The sequence below is a fragment of the Octodon degus genome, unplaced genomic scaffold, assembly GCF_000260255.1.
Source record: "Octodon degus isolate 3935 unplaced genomic scaffold, OctDeg1.0 scaffold00015, whole genome shotgun sequence".
Classification (NCBI taxonomy): domain Eukaryota; kingdom Metazoa; phylum Chordata; class Mammalia; order Rodentia; family Octodontidae; genus Octodon; species Octodon degus.
The window spans coordinates 25,208,469-25,227,596 of NW_004524591.1; the positions used below are offsets into that span (position 1 = coordinate 25,208,469).

Below are 19,128 nucleotides of genomic sequence, written 5' to 3' on the forward strand. Positions count from 1 at the left end.
ACATTTTGGGAAGGAGAAGATGAGGAACACTTACGCAGTGAGTTAAGCACTTATGAAAGGGGCAAGAGGGAGAGGAGAGGAAACCCTTGTCTGGGCTAAAAGCTTTTGTAACATCAAAAGTGTGGAGACAATGCAATGGCTAGTGAAAAGGAAAAAAAACTCACTTTGACAAAAATGGAGCAAAAGATGGAGAACGAGTGAACATTCTGCTTTCCTGCACTGATGACAAATAAATATGTGATGGGGATATTTGGGGGTGGAGGGGAGGAAAAATTTTAAAATGCACTAAGTGAGTATTTTTATAACAACTCAATATGAACTCTGTGGAGATTTCTAAGAACATAGCAGGGGGGCACATCCCTGAATGCTATGCTGCTCCAACGGGATCACTCACCTCCTCTGCTCTGGCCCTCTAAGCACCTTGGTGCTCCTACAGTGTTTCAGGTGACATGATGGTGCTTAGAGCAGCAGCTCTCCCAGTGGGTGTCCAGTAGAATTGTGACTGCTTTCTCCCTGTTGTGCCGTCCTAGCTCACCAGAGTTCCTGTGGAGTCCTGCAGTCAGTACCGGAGCTGCAGTGAGTGCCTTGGCTCTGGCGATCCCCACTGTGGCTGGTGTGTGCTACACAATACGTGAGTACCGCCTCCTGGTGCCTGCCTGTGGGGGCTTTCTTCTGCCCCTCTCTCTCACCCCTTTTCCTCACCTCAGTTCTCTCTTCTCTCCTTCCCTTACTCTTCCTTCCTTGTGTCCTTTGTAACTCCCTTCTTTTGTTCTTTCTCATTTCACTTTAAGTTGCTCGGTTTTCACAAGAAATACATGAAAATGGCAAGATGGGGGTGATGACAGACCAGGACATACTTATTGCACTGGATAATTACACCTTGCAGAGCCAGAGGAAGCAAGATCCTGGGACTTTCCTCATGGGTGATGCGGCCATATGATGCAACTGTAGGGGGCTTTTTTTTCTTGAGCTTCACACGGATCACTGCAGTGCTGCGATAGAGCTGTTGTAATATAGCTGCAGTCTACTTAACACACCTTCTGGTTTCTCCATGGAACTTTCTGGTACTTGGATGTGCAGTTCAATGGTGTACTGCCTGATGACACTCAATCTGCTGTTGGAACACCCATCAGGTGGCTGTCAGTGCATTGAGCCCAGAGTTACTTGGCCAAGGAAGCCTTCCCCAAGTGCTAGCACACACCCAGTGTGCCCTCTCTTGGGCTGGCTCCATTGTGTTCTCTAGAACTCTGAGAAAGCCAATGGTGTTCTAATAGAGACAAGTGTTAGCATGGCAAATGACCCAAAGGATAGGACATAAAGGACAGACAGCCAAGAAATAAGGACAGGGAACCCAAAGCCATTTTGAAGGCATCCAGAGACCCTTAGTACTGCTACCTGGAGATGATGACCATAGTTTGACCCCATTTCAATGAAACTTGGTTCCAACACAACTGTAGCATCACATCACACCTGAAACTACACTTTCCAATTAGATGCACATCAAAATTAAGGAGAAGACTTTTGTTTTCCTACTAATACCATGTGACCAATGGCATTTGCCAATAACTTGCAACTATAGGAAAGTAGGAAGTCAGGTTCTCTATCTCCCCTCCCAAAGAAAAGAATACTCTCAAATTCTGAATGTTAGAAACCTCCTAAATTCTAACAAATCCTCTCTAAGTCAACAGGCTCCTTCCCCATCTCTGGTAACACTCTTAGGTGCCAGGAGAACTTGAGTTCCTTAAGGCAATATCTGAAATCTTTCAGATATTTTGTGGCAGGGAAAAAACAGAGAATCACTGAGCCACACTGACATGCACAAAACTCAGAGGCAGACCAAAGACTGCATTCAAGTTGACTCCAAGGTCACTGGTAACCAAGGGTAGTGATGCATACCCATCACTATGCTTCAGAGGCTGGTAAGATTCCTCCCAAAGTACAGATGGACTCTGGTAAGTCAAGATGAGTCCCCTGGAGGACATTTTGTGGCCAGAAGGGAAGTTTTCCTTGTCCCACGCAGTGAGGCCTTTCCAAAAGAGACTGAGTTCCAAACCCACTGCCTCACAGTGGTCAAGGATGGCTCAGCTGCTTCTGTGTGCTCCCCATGCAAGGGCAGTGGGGAGAGCTGGATCTTCTCTGATGCTTTAAACCTGCAGGTTTCCATGTCTATGCTGGTCTCTGCTGCAACATGATGTTGGCCCTACATTTCATTGAGACCCATGAGTTGTGAGGACATTGAGGCTTTGAGAAAGTGACAGAGGCTCCTGTTTCCATGGCTGAGTTTGGCAAAATGAGAGGAGAAGGTCACAAACCCTACTTCTTGTGTGGCCTCAATTACCCCTGCTGTATTAATAGAGGGGTGCACTAAGACTAAGGGGAAGTGTGGTCTGTTCTAAAAGCATGCCATGAACCCACAAGAATGCTGGCAGCTGGATGGTCAGAGCAGCACTGAGAAAGCAGCCATAGACATGAACTGTGAGCATGTGTCACCAAATCCGGGTGCTACACACCCCAATGTCCCTGTGCCCTCACCTGTGACTTGCAGATGTGATGTCATGCATATCTACACTGCTGAGTTATAGTGGCGCAAAATAAGACCATGGAGTTGTTAAGCTCCACTGTGGGCAAGATCCTGTGCTAAGTGATGCTGTCACTTACTGAGTGGCCCCAGCAAGTGCAACCCTCAGGAAGCCTAGTGCAGAGAACAGAGGAATGGGTTCTTGAGGTGTGAAGTTCTCACTGTGGGAAGGGAAAGAGGGAAAGACAGACAGACAGACAGACAGACAGACAGACAGACAGACAGACAGACAGATAGACAGAGACAGAGACAGAGTTTCTGTGTGTTTACGTACTCATGCACAGTGTAGGAGAGATAGAAACAGACAGAAGAACGTCAGAAAGAATCAAGGAGAGAGAACTCAGGCATCACCAGCCTGAGGATGAGGCCCCTGCTAACAGGTGGCCCTCGTGGCTGAATGGGCTTTTGTACTGTCAAGGTCACCAGGGGGTTACAGACTGAACACGCTTAAGAAATGCTCCTGTAATTTAACCCCTCCTGCTATTGCTCCCCCCATCATCCTGCCAGGCCCCGGGTGAGAAGGGTCACTGCTGCTGCCTTTCTCCATAGTCTATAACCTCACCCTTTCTAATGACAATGACAGCTCAACAAAGCTGGTATTTATGTGACTGAGTCTTGAGCCTGTATTCCCAGGAAGTTTCTCCATGCCTGAGCCCACCTGCTCTGACTTGGGTGCAGGTGAAAGACAGCCTACAGCCCAGCTCTGCATTTGGCCCATCACAGCTGTATCCTGTCCTGAGCCTGGCAGGGTCCCTCAGCAACCGGGATTAGCAGGTCCTCAGCCCCCTCCCAGCTCCCTCTCCCTTGGCTTCATGCCCAGACACAGAAGCCTAGCTGGGTCTCAGTAGGTTACAGGAGCCCGCCCGCCAGCACAGCCTGCCACATCGATTGGCCCAGACAGTTCTTTTTCTGGGAAGACTCATCACAGTCATTCCTGGGAGGCTCGTGTAACCCAAGATGACGGGGAGAAGATCAGTTCTGCTTTCATGAAGCCTCCTGCCCCTGAGGACCCGCATCTCCCCAGATCTCTTCTGTTGGAGGAAGGCCCTCCCCAGTGTGTTGGCATGGGCTCGTTTCCAGGACTCCCTTGTTTTATTCTAACAGTCTTTGCCAAGAAACAGGAAGTGATTGAAAAGGAAGGCTAGTTATATGCAGCTTGAGAGGAAGGGGTCAGACCTAAGGGCAGCTCTCTGGACAGACACAGCCTGGATTCAGCTGCCACACTTCTGAATGGCAAGGAAAAGAATCACGGCACAGCCATGGTACAAAAGCAAAAGAAGGGCTGTGCAGAAAGCCCTCACTTATGTCTGAAGCATTCTTGACATCTGTGGCCATGTCAGTGGGGGCTGAGTTGCACCTAAAGCTCCCCTCTTTACTTCTTTGCAAATAAGAGGAGTGGCTGGAGCCAATCTGCTCTCAGAAGATCTTCCTCCTCCTGGGCATCTTCAGTCAGGCAGGCAATATAGGTGGTGGACCCACCTGCCACCCAGGAAAGACCACAGCAGGCAGTTCATCCCATAAGTGATTGTTCTCTGTGATTGTTGCTGATTGTTCTCTTAATGAAGGACAAGCTGATTCTAAACTGTGAGTCCTTCCATGCTTTCTCCTAAGCATGACTTAGCCTTATTTTATTTATTTTTTAACATATCCAATAGCTACTTAATGCTATTCTGCTAAGTCAGTGTTCTCTAGGACCAGTGACACAGGATCTGCATAGTCATGAGGAATTGTTAGTATCCTCTTCTGCAGTCTCTGAATTCTTCTTTGACTCTCTGCCAAAAGTTGTTAGTTTCTGTTCCGGAGGAAAGAGTCCCAGGCTCAATGGCGTATATGCAAATGTCCCCTTCCATAGCTCAGTGGCCATCTAGTATGACTTCAGGAAACTTGCAATTCCTATCTCAACACCACCCTCCCCAACTTCCAATATGCAAACACGCACACATGCACACACACACACACAAGCATATATACACGCATACAAATACAGGATATGCTTCACAACCAAAGGATTGTAAATCAGAAGGTCCTTCTCCTATGAATTAGAAAGCCCTGTGGTCCCCTGAAGCTCTCAGTGCCCTCCCTGGATGATGACTTGGCTCCTTGGGGACAGCCTGCAGAGCTGGACTAGCTCTAGGACTAGACAAACATACCCCCACATACCAGCACACCCACTGGGCCACTTGAGGGAGAGCAGCGCAGTTTGCATAGAACAAAGTACTTCCCTGCACCAAGCCTGCTGGACTTGGTGACATTAATGGACATGAAAACACCAGGCTGTTGTATAAAGTACAGTGTGAGGCTGATCACAATCAATCAAGGTCACTGTTGCAGTGTCTCAAGAACTAGGTGACATTGTCCTTGTGAACAATTAGATTAGAAAGAGAATGGATTAGCTGTGATACATATGCTTTTGCTTTCCCCCGCTTTCTCCCTGCTCCACCACACTCCCCACTTCTTTCCTAAACTCTCCTCAACCTTCGTGCATATAAGTAGTCTACACATTGCTGCCCATCAACTAAGAAAAGAGAAAGATACTCCATTCACCTTCTTTTTGGGCAACCAACTGCTGCTTGTAATTTGGCTCCTTGGAAAAGAGGGCACTCCCTGGACCTTTTCTTACTAACACCTAAGGTTTGTGTTCAGTGGACCATTTGTTGGAAGGATAGCTAAAGGAAAGCCAAGGCAAGAGTCCAACTTAGGACTCCAGGCAGAACATGGCCTCTTCGTGCAGCATGCGACCCATCACGGCAGCAGACAGAGGTGGATCATGGGCTGCTGCATGAGCCCAGGGACCTCTTGGAGCTCCACTTGCTCTCTGCACCTCCTGCCTCTTTTAAGTCCTATGATCCCCTGTAGGAAGTAAGTATGAATCCACTATCAGGAGCTGCTCAGGGTGGATTAAGATCCTTAAAGATGTCAAATGGTAGTGAGATCAGTTGTCAGCAGCTAGCAGCAGAAGGATGATTATAAAATGACCTTGACTTTCCTATGTTGGGTTTTACTTTCAGTGTTTAAGTGGAACAACCTATAGATACCTCCATGAGACCGTGGTGTCAGTCACTGAACCCTAGAATCCTGACTCAGCTTATCCACATCGTTACATAAGAAACCATCTTCCTAGAAAAGCCCCCTGCTCTGCCTTCCTCCAAGCTCCATAGGTGCATGTACACTCTCTGTGGTATTCCTAAGAGGACAAGAAAACAGTTAGAAAACATAGTCTTGTCCCTTTTCAGAGACCCCAGATGTGATAGCAATGGCCGAAATGTCACCCATTTCTGGTCTAGTTGAGAGCAGGCATTCTAAAGTCTCTTAACTTTCTATCAGGCCTCTGAAGCTAGTCAGCTTTATTGCACTGGGACAAAATACCTTAGCTGGTCAGCTATAAAGAAGGAAGGATTTACTGTGGCTCAAAGTTTGAGAGGTTTCAGTCTACTGCTTGGCCCTCTTGCTTTGGGCTGGTGGGAGCATGTAGCACCATGCTGGGGAAATGTGGCAGAGAACCCTGTTCCCTTCATGGCAGGAAGGATGCAAAGAGGAAACCCAGAAGGACCCTGAGTTCCACTATGTCCCTCAAAGACAATCCCCGCCCCAGCAACCTAACTTCCTTCTACTGGGTCCCATTTCTAAACAGTCTGCCACCTCCAAATACTTCTTGGGACTTTAAGGAACACTCAAGTACAAAACTATAGCAAAGCCTACTTGCAAAAGTCCCCTCGCCCACATCTCTTCTTTTTCAGACTCTATAAGTTCCAAATGCAGATTCCCCAGTGGTATGCTTTAAGCTCAAGCCATGGCCAAGGTGAAGTGTTTAGGATTATGGATCATCTGTGGTAGAGGAAAGAACAAGTTCTGAGAACCACCCCCAGGCAGCCTAGACTGAGGGCTGGGGAAGATGGACCAGCGATGGCCCCTCTAGTGTGGGTGCCCAGCCAGGCCAGCCTCACAGAGAACCTCATTTCCATGGCCAAATTTGTTTGCCTTGCCAACAGCACTGGGAACTAATATTTGTATCTCCCTGTTTAGGAATTAATTTCTACTGAACTTAATCACTACCTCTCTCCTTCTCCCTCATCCCCTTCCTTTCTCCATTCCTCTCCTGTCTAATTTTCCACTTGACTGGGAATTCTCCAGCAGTGAAAGTTCAGGCTTAGGGGTGGGCGGAGGTAGCTGCTTCATTAGAGAGGATAATCTCATTGGAACCACTGGCTTGAATAATAACCCCTTCCAGGGACCCTGAGTCTTTCTCCCTAGGGCTGCTAGCTGGTTTCCCTCTGATTTGAGCCTGAGGGGATGCTGCACAGACAGAGTGCAGTGACAGAGGGAGGAAAGAAGTGCCCAGTAGTGAAGAGCTCTAACTTGGGAGGGCTGGTGTGTGGTCCCCTGACCTGCTTCCTGTGGGCCATCAGCAGATCTGTGTTTGGAGCAGGAATAAAAATGATGATAGTCGGGACAATTGTCTGGAAAATTTGAAGTCATGTAACATGCTTTATCTCTGCCCCTACAAGCTCTGGTTTTCCTAGCTGGGGACTGGATGACCTAATGGTCTCCTCTCTATCTCAAGTGTGCCCTTACAGTGGATATGGGTGCAGGGGGTACCTACTTTTAAAAGAGCTTCTTTAGGAGGAACTTCTTAGTAGCCCCTCCAGGAGGCATAGATTAACCCTTTACACACATCCTGGCTCTCGCCTAGCCGACTGGGAAATCATAGAAGTCATAGTCCTGGAAGAGCGAAAGGCCATCGCCTTGACAGACCCCATAGGACTTCCGAAGCGATGCATTCTATGCCTCCGTTATGCTATCACATTTAAGGTCAATTGTCTGTGCTTTTGGACATGTGCAGTCTCCGCCCTCCTGGGCCCTGAAGGATAGAAGAAATGTCAAAGCATCCATGGCTCTGACCTTAAACTTGACTTTATACTAAGAGAGCTGAGTCCTCCATGCCATTTGACAGCTATTAAGAAAACAAAGCTACAAGCTATACTTCTTTCCCCTCTTTTCCTCCCTCCCGGCCTCTGGGTTGCCCTCCTCCCTTGTTATGAGAAGAACTGCTGCATCCTTCCCTGTCTTTCTTTGACTTGCCCCCTGAGCTGTTCTACAAGAAGATTGGTGCTTCTGTATCAGTTACAGCTGGGAGGGGTAGAAGCGGGAAGGCAGAGAAGAAATGAGTCAATAATATGAGCTCATATTTATTGAGGACTTATTTAGAGCTATGCCCTGCTCTAAATGTTTTGGTCTCATATCATTTAATGCACATAAAAACCATATTAGGTATGTACTATTTGGTCCCTATTTTATAGAAGAGAACAGTGATGAACCAACTAAGTAGTTGGTCAGCCCGACATCACAGTTAGATGGAATGCTTAAAATTGTAAACTATACATGATTTCCCTATATTTGGGGGCAAGGTGATGATTAATTAATTTAGGTCCCTCCAGAGCACTGGCAGGATGCAGCCCTACGAAATTTAAAAGGAGCAAATAATACAGATCAAACTTGGCCTGAGATAGCTTTGCTCCCCTTTGCCCTGGACAAGTGTAGAATTCCTCTCTTTTCTGTCTGAATCACTATTTGGTAACTCCAGGTGATGTTTGGCCTGGTAGCAGCTCCATTTTTCTCTCTCTATAATTTAATCAAAGACATTTTTTAGACCTACTGATTGCTCTTAGAAACAGGAACTTCAAAGTTGGGGAGTCAGTGAATAATTCAAGCCCACGCCAGCTCTCTAGGTCTGCTGTTAATGGGAGTAATAACACTATTAATAGCCATGTCAGTGCAGACACTCTGGAAAAGTCCATAACATTAGCTTAATGGCTGAAGGTAATGGAGTCCTCGCAGTGGAGCTGGCCTGGTAAATTAACTCCCAAGACTTTGAGGCAGACACTTTCCTTGCCATTGGTCTGCTAGAGCAGCCAAAGAGTGCCACAGGATACCCAGACTCCCATCTGACCTTTTCCTCGTGTGCTGGAGTCTCTTGGAGGCATCCTAGAGGATTCAGCTTTGTTCTGCCAGTTGCAGTGACGTCTGAGGTGCTTTCCAGGGGACGGCAGAAAAAGCCATTAGCCAAGAGAAAAAGATGGAGGGGAGGTGTTTAAATTGCCCTAAGGACATTCAGATGGCAAAGAAAATGGGTTTAGTCGGCAGCAAGAGGGTCCATCCCTCACTACAACATCTAGAAGCTCCAGGGAGCTCATTCACAGTGGGAGGAAATACAGACTCTGTGTCCGATACGATCTCTGATTAGCCGGTGACCTAGACAGGTTACTTACCCACTCTCTTCTGCAGTTTCTTGACCTCTAAGGAGAATTTGTCAAGACACTGTCACTAGATTCAAATTCGAAGCCCTAATCCCAGTGCCTTGTCAACCATTCACAACTAGGGACCACCACTGCATTGCTCAGGATTGATTTTTTATTTTTGCATTGCACACCCAGCCTGCTCTAAGGTCTTCATTTTTGTCTCTCTCTCCTTTGCCCCTCATCCTTAGTATGGCGGGCTTACAGCATTGCCTTCCGTGGCTCCTGTTTTGGTAGTCAAATTCTCCTCTCAGCCAGGCCCCTCCTCTTATTCCTCCCACTATTTTCCCATGGCTAGAGGATAAGCACGTGTAGTTTCTTCTGGCCCTAAGAGCAAGCTCAAGAATCACTCAGGAGTGCCCAGGGGGCTCTTTCCTTCATCTCTTTGGCCTACAGCACACCTATCTGCCTCTTGAGACAGATATGCCTCTTGACGCATGGCCACCCATGGGGGCACCTACCTCTGACTGCCCTATTTCCTACCAAGCACCTGTCAGGGCTTCCTACTGCCCCACAACACTTCCTCATGCTCTCCTATTCTCTTTGACCAAAAGAAAAACTCAGGAGTGATTTATCCATAGTTTCACCTTATTTTAGTCCATCCCTCTTGCTTATTCACACCCCGTAGTCCAAACCTCCCCAACTGCAAACACTCCATAAAGTTGCCTTCACAAGGCTTATCTGACTCATTAAATACCATCCCTGAAACTCAGATACCTCCATGCAGTGAACTCTTATGATGGCTACATTTGGGCATGGCTCACTTTGTCTTTCATCAGTGAAAACTGTAGGATCCCAGGTCACCCTGGCATGGTACACTTTGTACTACACAGAGCATTAAACAGTAATGACAAACCTATATGGCAGTTCCCCAGGGGCACACTGCTGGGATTACCATGTGGAGTATGCACTGCTATTCTCACTCCTTTGACCCTTCCTGTCCTCTCTCCCACCCTCTCACATTGCTCCTCTGTCTGCTAGGGAAGGTGGGGAAGTCCTAACAAAACTAAACTGGCATGTGCAAAGGCAAGGAAGAAGTCTGGAAAACACAATCTGATTCAAAAATTGAAAGTGTGTTTTAGAAAAAATATTTTAGTAAAATGCAAGTTGCCCAAAATCTCCCTCAAAATATTCCACTCCCTTGAAACATATTTATCCCATTTTTATTGCCATTTTCTGAAGCAGTTTTAGAAGTCCCTTTTTGTGAGTATCTACATGGTTGAGTTTCATGGCTGCCTCAAAGTTATGAATGGATTCAAAATAGTTCCCTCTTATGGTCATTTTGATTTGTGGAAAGAGATAGCTGTCCCATGGTGCCAGATCTGGTGAATAAAGCAAATGAGGACAATGATAATATTTTTACAAGCTTGACTTCCTGCTGGATGGCACAGGGCAATGGCATCCACTGTATTTTTTGTCCCACTTCTTAAAGGCACAAAAGAGTTCATCTCTGTTTGCTGAAGGTGACAATGGCTAAGGATGAGTGTTAAGGTAGAACGGACAGGTAGGCAACTTCTGATCTGGATCTGAAGGTCAGGAGAGGAGTTTAGGATGACTCTCCAGTATTGGCATTGCACAAATACTAAGAGGAATGGTCCTCTTTTCCAAACTTGGGCATGGGGAAGGAGGATTTGAGGAAGGAAACAAAATGGTTAGGTCTGGGTATATTGAGTTTTAACACAACCTGAGTTCTACTAGAATTGCCTGACCTCAGCATTTGTCCCTCCTGGACCAAGCGATCATCTCCTGAGTAAATCATCAGTGTGTCCTTCTCAGGTGTACCCGGAAGGAGCGTTGTGAGAGGTCCAAGGAGTCCCGCAGGTTTGCCTCAGAGATGAAGCAGTGTGTCCGGCTGACAGTTCATCCCAACAACATCTCCGTCTCTCAGTACAATGTGCTGGTGAGTGGGGACAGGATCCAGGAGGAGGAGCTCTTCTCGCCCAAAGGCATCTGAGTCCAAAACTCCTCAGGGGGCTGGGCCCAGTTTAACAGGAAGAGCAGCTCTGAACCAGGGCAGGGGATGTTCCAAATAGCTTGCAGTAAGGACCCAAGAAAGGGATGCTGATAAGACCATGGGGGAAGAGGCTGCACTCATAATGAATAGAAAGAGAAGGGAAATGGTCCCACCAAAATGATCAGAAGAGTGGCAAAGGGTGCTAGGAATGATACCTTTATCTAAAACAGAGGAACAATGCATGTGCAGATGGAGAAAGGGGTGTTGATGCCCTCTAAGCCCTAGCAGTGGGCACGTAGGGATTGGTGGTATGGTTTGGCCAGAATTGGGCCTACCAGATGAGATCCTGTACTGTGTCCTCTCACCACACAAAGCCCCTAAACATTCCCATTTGCGGTGGCCAAATGCATTCTGATCCTAAGGCGATTACTTTGCCTCTCTTTCCATCTCACCTCCTCCTCCACTGCTCTTGTAACAAAATCGATCTCTCTGTCTCTATACTCACGGTGCCTCTCCTTTGTCTGCCTCTTTTTCTTCCACTCCCTCTTCTTACATTCCACACCTGTTCTTTCCCTACTCGGCACTCTTCCTCCCTTTTCCCTGCCTGGCTGTTCACAGCTGGTCCTGGAGACATACAACGTCCCAGAGCTGTCAGCGGGTGTCAACTGTACCTTTGAGGACTTGTCAGAGATGGATGGGCTGGTGGTAGGCAATCAGATCCACTGCTACTCTCCAGCCGCCAAGGAGGTACCCCGGATCATCACGGAAAATGGTGAGTGCTTCCCTCCCAGAGGCCAAACTTGGGAGCAAGTGGTCTCTCCTTGCAGTCTCCGTAGAAGAACTCATCCCAGACATGTGGAGACTGAGGAAGCCGATGAGCAGGGGTGGCTCAAAGAAGAGGTGAGCTGGTGAGCGTGTTACATACAGGAAGAAGGGTGCGGTGAAGTTTCCCTGCTTTGCCCTTGGGATTTGCTGTTATAAGCCTTCTTTCTCAGTCCCAAGTTAGCACACAAGAATCCATCACATCCCAGCAAGCAGCAGCTGCAGAGAAGGTGGGTGGAGGCATGGTCAGCTCAGCAGGAGAGCCCACTTTGGCTGGCCTGAAGGGACCTTGGAAGAAGGCAAGCCATCAGGAGGTGGGGGATAAGTGGAACCGCAGCCTTTCCCACGGCTGGATCTCTGACCTGGACCTGCCCCACCTCCCCTCCCTCACCTTCCCACAGCTGCCTGTTGTTTGTGTCCAGCTGCCCTGGGAAAGATGGGACTGGACAGAGGCTCAACTCTGGCAAGGCACTGGCTAGCCTGGGCAGATTGATTCCATATTGTCCCTCCCATTTGGGCTTGTCACATTTGTTCGGAACTGATTGATTAATGAGACTCTCAGGGAAGGCAGAGAACAAGGCTTGAAGTGGGGGGGGGGGGGCTGGGGTCAGGGCTGTGAATTAAACATGGGCTCTAGCTCCAGTTCTGCACCAGCTGAGGACCCAGTGCCTCCTGCCCTGGGAGGCCCTAGGTTCCCTGGGGAGAACACAGCCTCAGAGCTGGCCTCTCCTTGCAAAGATGGGAAATGAGTTCCTGTGGTAGGTGCGCTTGTGCATACCTACAAAACCACTGGAGAGCTGTGATAGCAGCCCTGTGAGGTACTGCGCTATTTTACTGGTTGCTCACCAGCGTGTGTGTGTGTGTGTGTGTGTGTGTGTGTGTGTGTGTGTGTGTGACTGTGAGGCTGGCAAAGTCATGGTACATGTGACACACATTTGGATACCTCCCCCTCTATGCATACATTACGTGTGTGTCTATGTGAGTGACCAGTACTTAGGACCAGCAAGTGCTGAAGTGTTGAAGGGAGAATACCTTCAAATAGCACTGTGCGTGTGCTTTGGGGATTACCCTGCAGCTGGGCCTTACTGACTCAGAGAGCTGTGAGAGCTGATGACACACCTACACCTGGGGGCAGGCTCCCTGTTCCCAGGATGCACATCCGCCAGTGGGTCCCTAATATCTTGGATGCCTCTGCTTTGCAGGGGACCACCATGTTGTACAGCTGCAACTCAAGTCCAAAGAGACGGGGATGACCTTTGCCAGCACCAGCTTCATCTTCTACAACTGCAGCGTCCATAATTCGTAAGTACGCCAGCCTCACTTGGCTACTTATTCCTGGGCTCAAGCTTGTGCAGAAGAAAAGGCCCCACCACAGTTCCTTGGAGGCCTCATTTGCCCCAGAAGGAGAAGGGCCTTTTCCTGTAATATCTGTAGGCTTAATGGAGACTAAAAGGAGCAAGAGTGCACCCCTGGGGTGGGCTACCCAAATCCCTGGCTCAGGCATCCTCTCTGGCAAAGATCTGTCCAACTTGACTCTGTTCCAACATCTGCTGAGGTGCATCTCACCCAAAGCACAGAGCAGCCAGCACCCTCCTCATAGGAGGGTTCCAAGGAGCAAGCAAAGCCCCCTATGTGTCCAGGAAGGGCAAGTGGCCTAGCAAGTCACCTGAATGTCCTGCTCCCATAAGGCCCTAAAGATCAGGTTAGGACACAGGCTGGTGAGATCCAGAGGGAGCCAGAGGTATATGGGGAAGGCCAGGAAGCTTGGCTCTGGCTCAGGATTTATTTGACTTAAGCATTTTCTTCCCAGCAGCAGAGCTAGAGGGCAGAGGGTTGGGCTGTGGAGTCATGGTAGCTAGGAAACGCAAGCCCTTTGAGCTCTGGTGTCCTCCAAAATGAGGCAATCAAGATACTCCTTCCAAGCTAGTACTGAGCTTTAACAACTGACACTGCCCAGACACTTCCCATCAGAGCAGCCAAATGACGTGGGACACAATGCTGGTTGATACCCCTGCATGGAAGCCTTACTTCTCATGCTAGAAGATATGAAGTGTGAAAGAGCCAGGACACAGGACATTAGAACCCTGACTGACCCATAGGTCAAACGCTGCTCAGCTTTTGCCCTTATTAGCTTAGTATTTCCTCTATAAAATGATGGGGTGGACTACGGTGTTTTCCTTTACTTTTTCTTTTTCTAGTATGGAGAATCAAACTAAAGGCCTTGCTCTTGCCAGGCAGGGGCTTGTACCACTGAGCTACATCCCCAGTCCTGGGGCTGCATTGTTGATGCACACGGTTTTTTGTTTTTCAGCATAGAAACCTTTCATTCAGCTGAAGTTAAGTGTGGAAGCCCAACATGATGAAAGTAGAAGCTGCTTGGTGGAAGGTTGAGGAGGCCTGAAACTCCCATCTCTAGGACCCCCACACAAGTCCTTGCACACTCTCCATAGGTGCTCTATGAGGGCTGGGAGATAGCTCATTGGCGTAAGCACCTTCCTGGCAAATGCAAGGTCCTGAGTTCAATCCCCAGTACAAAAAAAAGGAGCTCCATAACATCCCCCGGTTCCCATAGAGCACAAATTGCAAACCACATGGTTTCTTTATAGCATTCTTACTTTAACATTCTGTTCTGTGCCCTCTCTATATATAGGGCAGGTAGCTGCTGTGACTTCAGGGCTGTCAGTCTGGCTAGCGTGGCTGTGAGCACAGTGCTGAACTCCCTTTGGGCTCTGTGGAAGGAGGTGTCCATCCCTCCCAGGCAGAAAGCTGCTTCGACACCAGGGGTTCTCTCCTGGCTTCTTGGCATGCAGCTGCCTGGAACTTTCTTTTCTGGTTGCCTAATCTTTCCATCCACTCTTACCCCTAGGAAAGCAGAGTAGATAGATGAAACCATGCATGAAGCTCCTCTTCTATCTACTAAATAACTTCAAGCATTGCTGTGTACAAAACAATTGGTTGCTCATTAGATACAAAAAGAGCGGGGCTGGGGAGATGGCTCAGTAGAATAAGTGATTGCCTAGCAAGCACAAGAGCCTGAGTTCAATCCCTGGCTCCACCAAAAATAAATAAATAAAAATAAATTTAAAAAAGATCAAAATTAGTAAAACTCCTAGACTCAATCCATGCCCTCCAGAAGTGTGCAGCTTAGTGGACTCCTGGAAGAGCTGGACAGCTAATGGTGAGGTATGACACAAGATACCAGGACTGTCCCAGAGACATCAGCACCGAGGTTCATAGGAGATGGCCTCAAAACAGGTAACTCTCCTATGGCCAAGGAGTTGGTACCTGTTTTGTGTTGAGGACAGTTTCTCTATTTGTATTTTGGTACACCCAAGGCACTTAAGTCCAGTGCTTGGGGTTCACCCAGTTCTGAGAGCTGTGCCCTTCTCCCCTGTGCCCAGGTGCCTGTCCTGTGTGGAGAGCCCATACCGCTGCCACTGGTGTAAATACCGGCATGTCTGCACCCATGACCCCAAGACGTGCTCCTTCCAGGAGGGCCGCGTGAAGCTACCCGCGGTAAGTCTTGTGCCCCATGCTGCAAGCTTAGGGTACAAAGGCATGCGCCCTCTCAAGAGAAGAAGCCAAAGGAAACCTCTCTAGACCAAAGCCTTCTCCCCACCTCCAGGGGGCTCTGAAGGCATTTCATGAAAGCAACAAAGAGGCCAAACTCTCCACTAGGCCACAGGTTCTGGGTCAGCCCTGGTAGTTCAGCTACAGATCCACAGGTAACTGGGCCCCTGGGCCGAAGGAGCTTCTTCACACCAGGTAAGTTCCAGAACAATTGCAGAGAGATGGACAAAGTATCATAGAAATGGTTATAAGTACACAGCAGAACTATATGCAGGCTCCTCTTCCTAGAGCAAAGGTCACAGAGATCAATGGAGATCAAAAAGGACCATTTAGTAAAGGAATCAGAGGCATAAGAGCAAATGGTAGGCATGCCAGCTGGGGCAGCAGCTCTCAGAATGTGGCCTCCCAAGCAAGAGCATGTTAAGGGAATATAGGTGCCTGTTCCAGCCAATGAGGCTGCAGGGGGAGCTTGGCCAGTGTGGGCTTCCCACGCCCTCCTGGAGAAGGTGGTGCTCAGTCGCTTGCTCCCTAGGTGCAAATCTCCACAGAGAGGTGGATTCCATCGTTAAGGCATTGTCTTTCTTTTCTCTCTTCATTCTTATTCTTCTCTTTGAAACTCTTCATCATCGAGATGCAAATGCTTTCGGCCCAAGCTGTGACCTCTGTTAGAACATCAGCACATGGGCAGAGACCTTGAAGTCACTCGCTGGGCAGAAGCATGCTTTAGAAAACACCATGCATGGTAGTGTTTCTTGTGAGCTTGTGTGATTCTCCCTGCTGCATGAGCTGTGAGCTGTTCTGAGCAAAGGAGTGCTTTAGGATGGTGCTGTTTGGAATAGAAAGACAGAAATCTAAGGTATAATTACAAATGTATGAAGCATTGGTTGGATTCCACTAAATTCTTTGCCAGCCTCATGCAGCTTTCCTAACTGGAAGAGCTGTAACCAGCCAGGCCTGCACCCTATCAGACAATATCAGACTTAAACAGGCCTAAGACCTTTGCCCTGCACCCCAAGTCCTAGGTGTACCCTCCAGCCCCTTCATGCACTGCACAGGCAGTACAAGCAGGGGACTGTCCTGGTGCAGAGACCTGGAGACAGGCAGGGCAATGGGATAATAAAGGGGCACATGACAACCCTCCCCCAGACTCATGCCCCACTAGGAGCCCCAACTTTGGCTAGATCTTGAATGGCAGGAGGGAGGCTATTGTGTGTCTGAGGCTGAAAGGGGAGATGGATCCCTGCCCCTCCCCACATCTACTGTGCTGGGATCCCCCACTGCAAACGAACAGAACTGTGTATATCTCCCAGAAACTCTCAGCCCAAATCCCACTTGTTCTGGGGCTGGATGGCAGAGGTGGTGGAAGCAGCAGAGGGAGAGAATGATACCAGCTGACTGGAGAATGAAGGGAACAACCAAGAAAGCAAAAGCAAAGATCTGAAAACCTCCATCAAGAAAATTAGAGAGCTCCAGGCCTTTGAGATCTAATAGAGAGCTCAATGACATTTTATCTCCCCACCCCTTTTGGGCCTTTGCACACATAAAACCTTGCCTGATCCAGCAGTCTGAAAAGCCAGCAAGAGGCTGGAAGCTACTTTGTCTTGACTTCTAGCAAGATTCTGGCAGGTTTCAGATGGAAATAAGAAGAGATTATGGGATGCACAGACTTAAGACCCTCTTCCTCAGCAAGGAGGCTACCTGCCTAGAAGTGGCTACTTGGATTCATAGTTAGGAGAAGGAAGAGAGCAGCTACGTCTTGGCTGCAGCAGGCATGGTTCCTGCACATGCGCCACCTCTGGGCTTTTCTCTAACAAAGACAGGATGGAGCTAAAAGTGATAGGAGAGTGTGAGTCAGCCAGCCAGCAGGCATATCTCTGGCATGAAGAGCTGGTAAATGGCCACATGATCTCATCATCCCAGCCAGACCTTTATCTTGGCCACAGGAGCAGAAAGGGAGGTAGAAACCCCTCCACCAAGAGCAGGTGACAGAGTCCAAGGAAGCGTCCTGTCTGGTTTCCATCTGAAATCTGCAAATAACCTGATGGGAATCAGAACAGCGTAGCTCCCAGCCTCCCTCCAGCTTTCCACATGGATATATCTGCCAGAAGTTTGATGTGTAGAGAGGCCCAAGACTAAAGTGAAAGCGGAACAATGGAGCTATCTGATGGATTTCAAAGACCCCTAATCATTTAATTACCTGAAGTGGGTTTATAATTTCTGCTCTTTCTTTTGTTTGCTCCACTCGCCCCAAGTTTCTTTCTTCTAAATATACAAAAGGAGCTTGCATCTGCTGCTCACAAAAAGAACAAGAAGAAAACAAAAACAAGAGCCTACCATGCTTCCAAGTGCAATGCAGGGCTCTCTGTGGGAGGATGGTGGCTTTGAGCACCCAGGATGGGAGCTCTGCACATAACTTCTTCAATGTCTGGCACGGAGACACACAGCCTTGCAGAGGGCTTGGTGCCAGGGCCCCAGTATAAGTTGTCATCTTCCCTGTGACGAAATGCCTGACATACCCAACTTAAAGGAAGAGCTGCTTCATTTGGTTTCTGAATTTTAGTCCATGGTTAGTGGTGCCAAGGCAGAAGGCTGATGACATAAGGACACAATGGCAAGCTGTCCCAACCATGGAAGCCAAGAAGCAGAGAGCAGAGGAAGAGCCAGGAAGGAAGGGAACAAGGACCAGACAGAGTCCTCAAGGCCATCACTCATCAGCTACCCTCAGATATGCCCTCTACTAATCTCCTAGGCTTCTCTCAAGTCAATCAAGATTAACTATCACAGCACCTAAGAAGGAGCAGGTCTGGAGCAACGTGGCCAACAGAAAGAGATGCAGTGGGACCCCTCTATCGCTGCTGTCCTTCTATTCCTTCCGTCTCCCCAGACTGTCATTCTGATAGCCTTGAGGGCTCCAGGATAACTTGGCATTGCCCATGTTTCCCTTATCATATATTGTTGGCTCCTCTTTACCTTGGAAGTTTATTCACTATGTGAGAGGGAAGTTTTAAAGATATTTTTCTAGTCCAAGCTTAGAAGTTGTGCTCTGCCCCGGACTATTTTGAATGTGAAAATGAGGAAGCCAGAATTGACCACCTCATGTGGCTATTGTAGCAACATCTTCCTGGTGAATGTACCAAAGGAGAAACAAAGAAGTTAAATCTTCGATTTAACTTTGATGAACTCTAGTCTTTTTGCACTTGTGGAAGGAGGTTGTTGTCTTCAGAATGCAAATAAAAGTTCCTGGCTCCTAATGGAAAACAGCAATTTTTCCATTAGAATTTTTGTTTTGTGCTCTTTGTTTCTGAGCAGAGACAGTATCAGGAGGAAAGGAAAACAAAGAAAAATACACAGTTGAAAGGTGACTTTATGGAACCCTCACACACAAGTGTCTTCTCTTGATTCCAAGGGAGGAGCTTACTCACAGCATTATACTCTGGAGCTTTACTGTTATGTTAATTGGGTTGCTGGTACCATAATAAATTCCCAAGATAAATCAACCTAAACAGAAGCAAGGTTTATTTTGGCTCACGGGTTTGGAGTTTCAGTCCATGGTCAGGGGCCACCATCCCTTGCAAGCTGATGGCCAAGAAGCACAGCATGATAAGAAACATGTGTAGAGCTAACTGTTCAGTACATGGCAACTAGGAAGTAGAAAGGAGACCCTTGTCCCAAGACCCCTTCAAGCGCAATAACCTAAAAATGTAAGACTACCAGTAACGGTCACCTGTTAAGGTTTCCACCATTATTTCCCCACAGCCTCACACTGGGGAGTAAGCCTTTAATCTGTGCCTTTGGGAGAGTGAGCCAGATCCAGAGTGTATCAAGTGTGATATAACTCTTCATCCTTCATTACCCCAAGCATTTCCCATGAGCAAGCTGCTATGAGAACTTAAAAGATATGTGAAATATCT

The 19,128-nt window shown here is 48.0% G+C and overlaps 1 protein-coding gene across 1 annotated transcript in view; it reads left to right on the top strand.

The window, feature by feature from the left end:
• Nucleotides 1–19,128, top strand: part of Plxna4 (plexin A4) — a 446,676-nt gene that overhangs the window by 343,457 nt on the left and 84,091 nt on the right. The window contains exons 5-9 of the mRNA XM_004626540.2: nucleotides 531–631; nucleotides 10,648–10,771; nucleotides 11,444–11,597; nucleotides 12,850–12,949; nucleotides 15,049–15,163. Coding sequence (XP_004626597.1) covers nucleotides 531–631; nucleotides 10,648–10,771; nucleotides 11,444–11,597; nucleotides 12,850–12,949; nucleotides 15,049–15,163 — 594 coding nt within the window. The remainder of the gene's footprint in view (nucleotides 1–530; nucleotides 632–10,647; nucleotides 10,772–11,443; nucleotides 11,598–12,849; nucleotides 12,950–15,048; nucleotides 15,164–19,128) is intronic.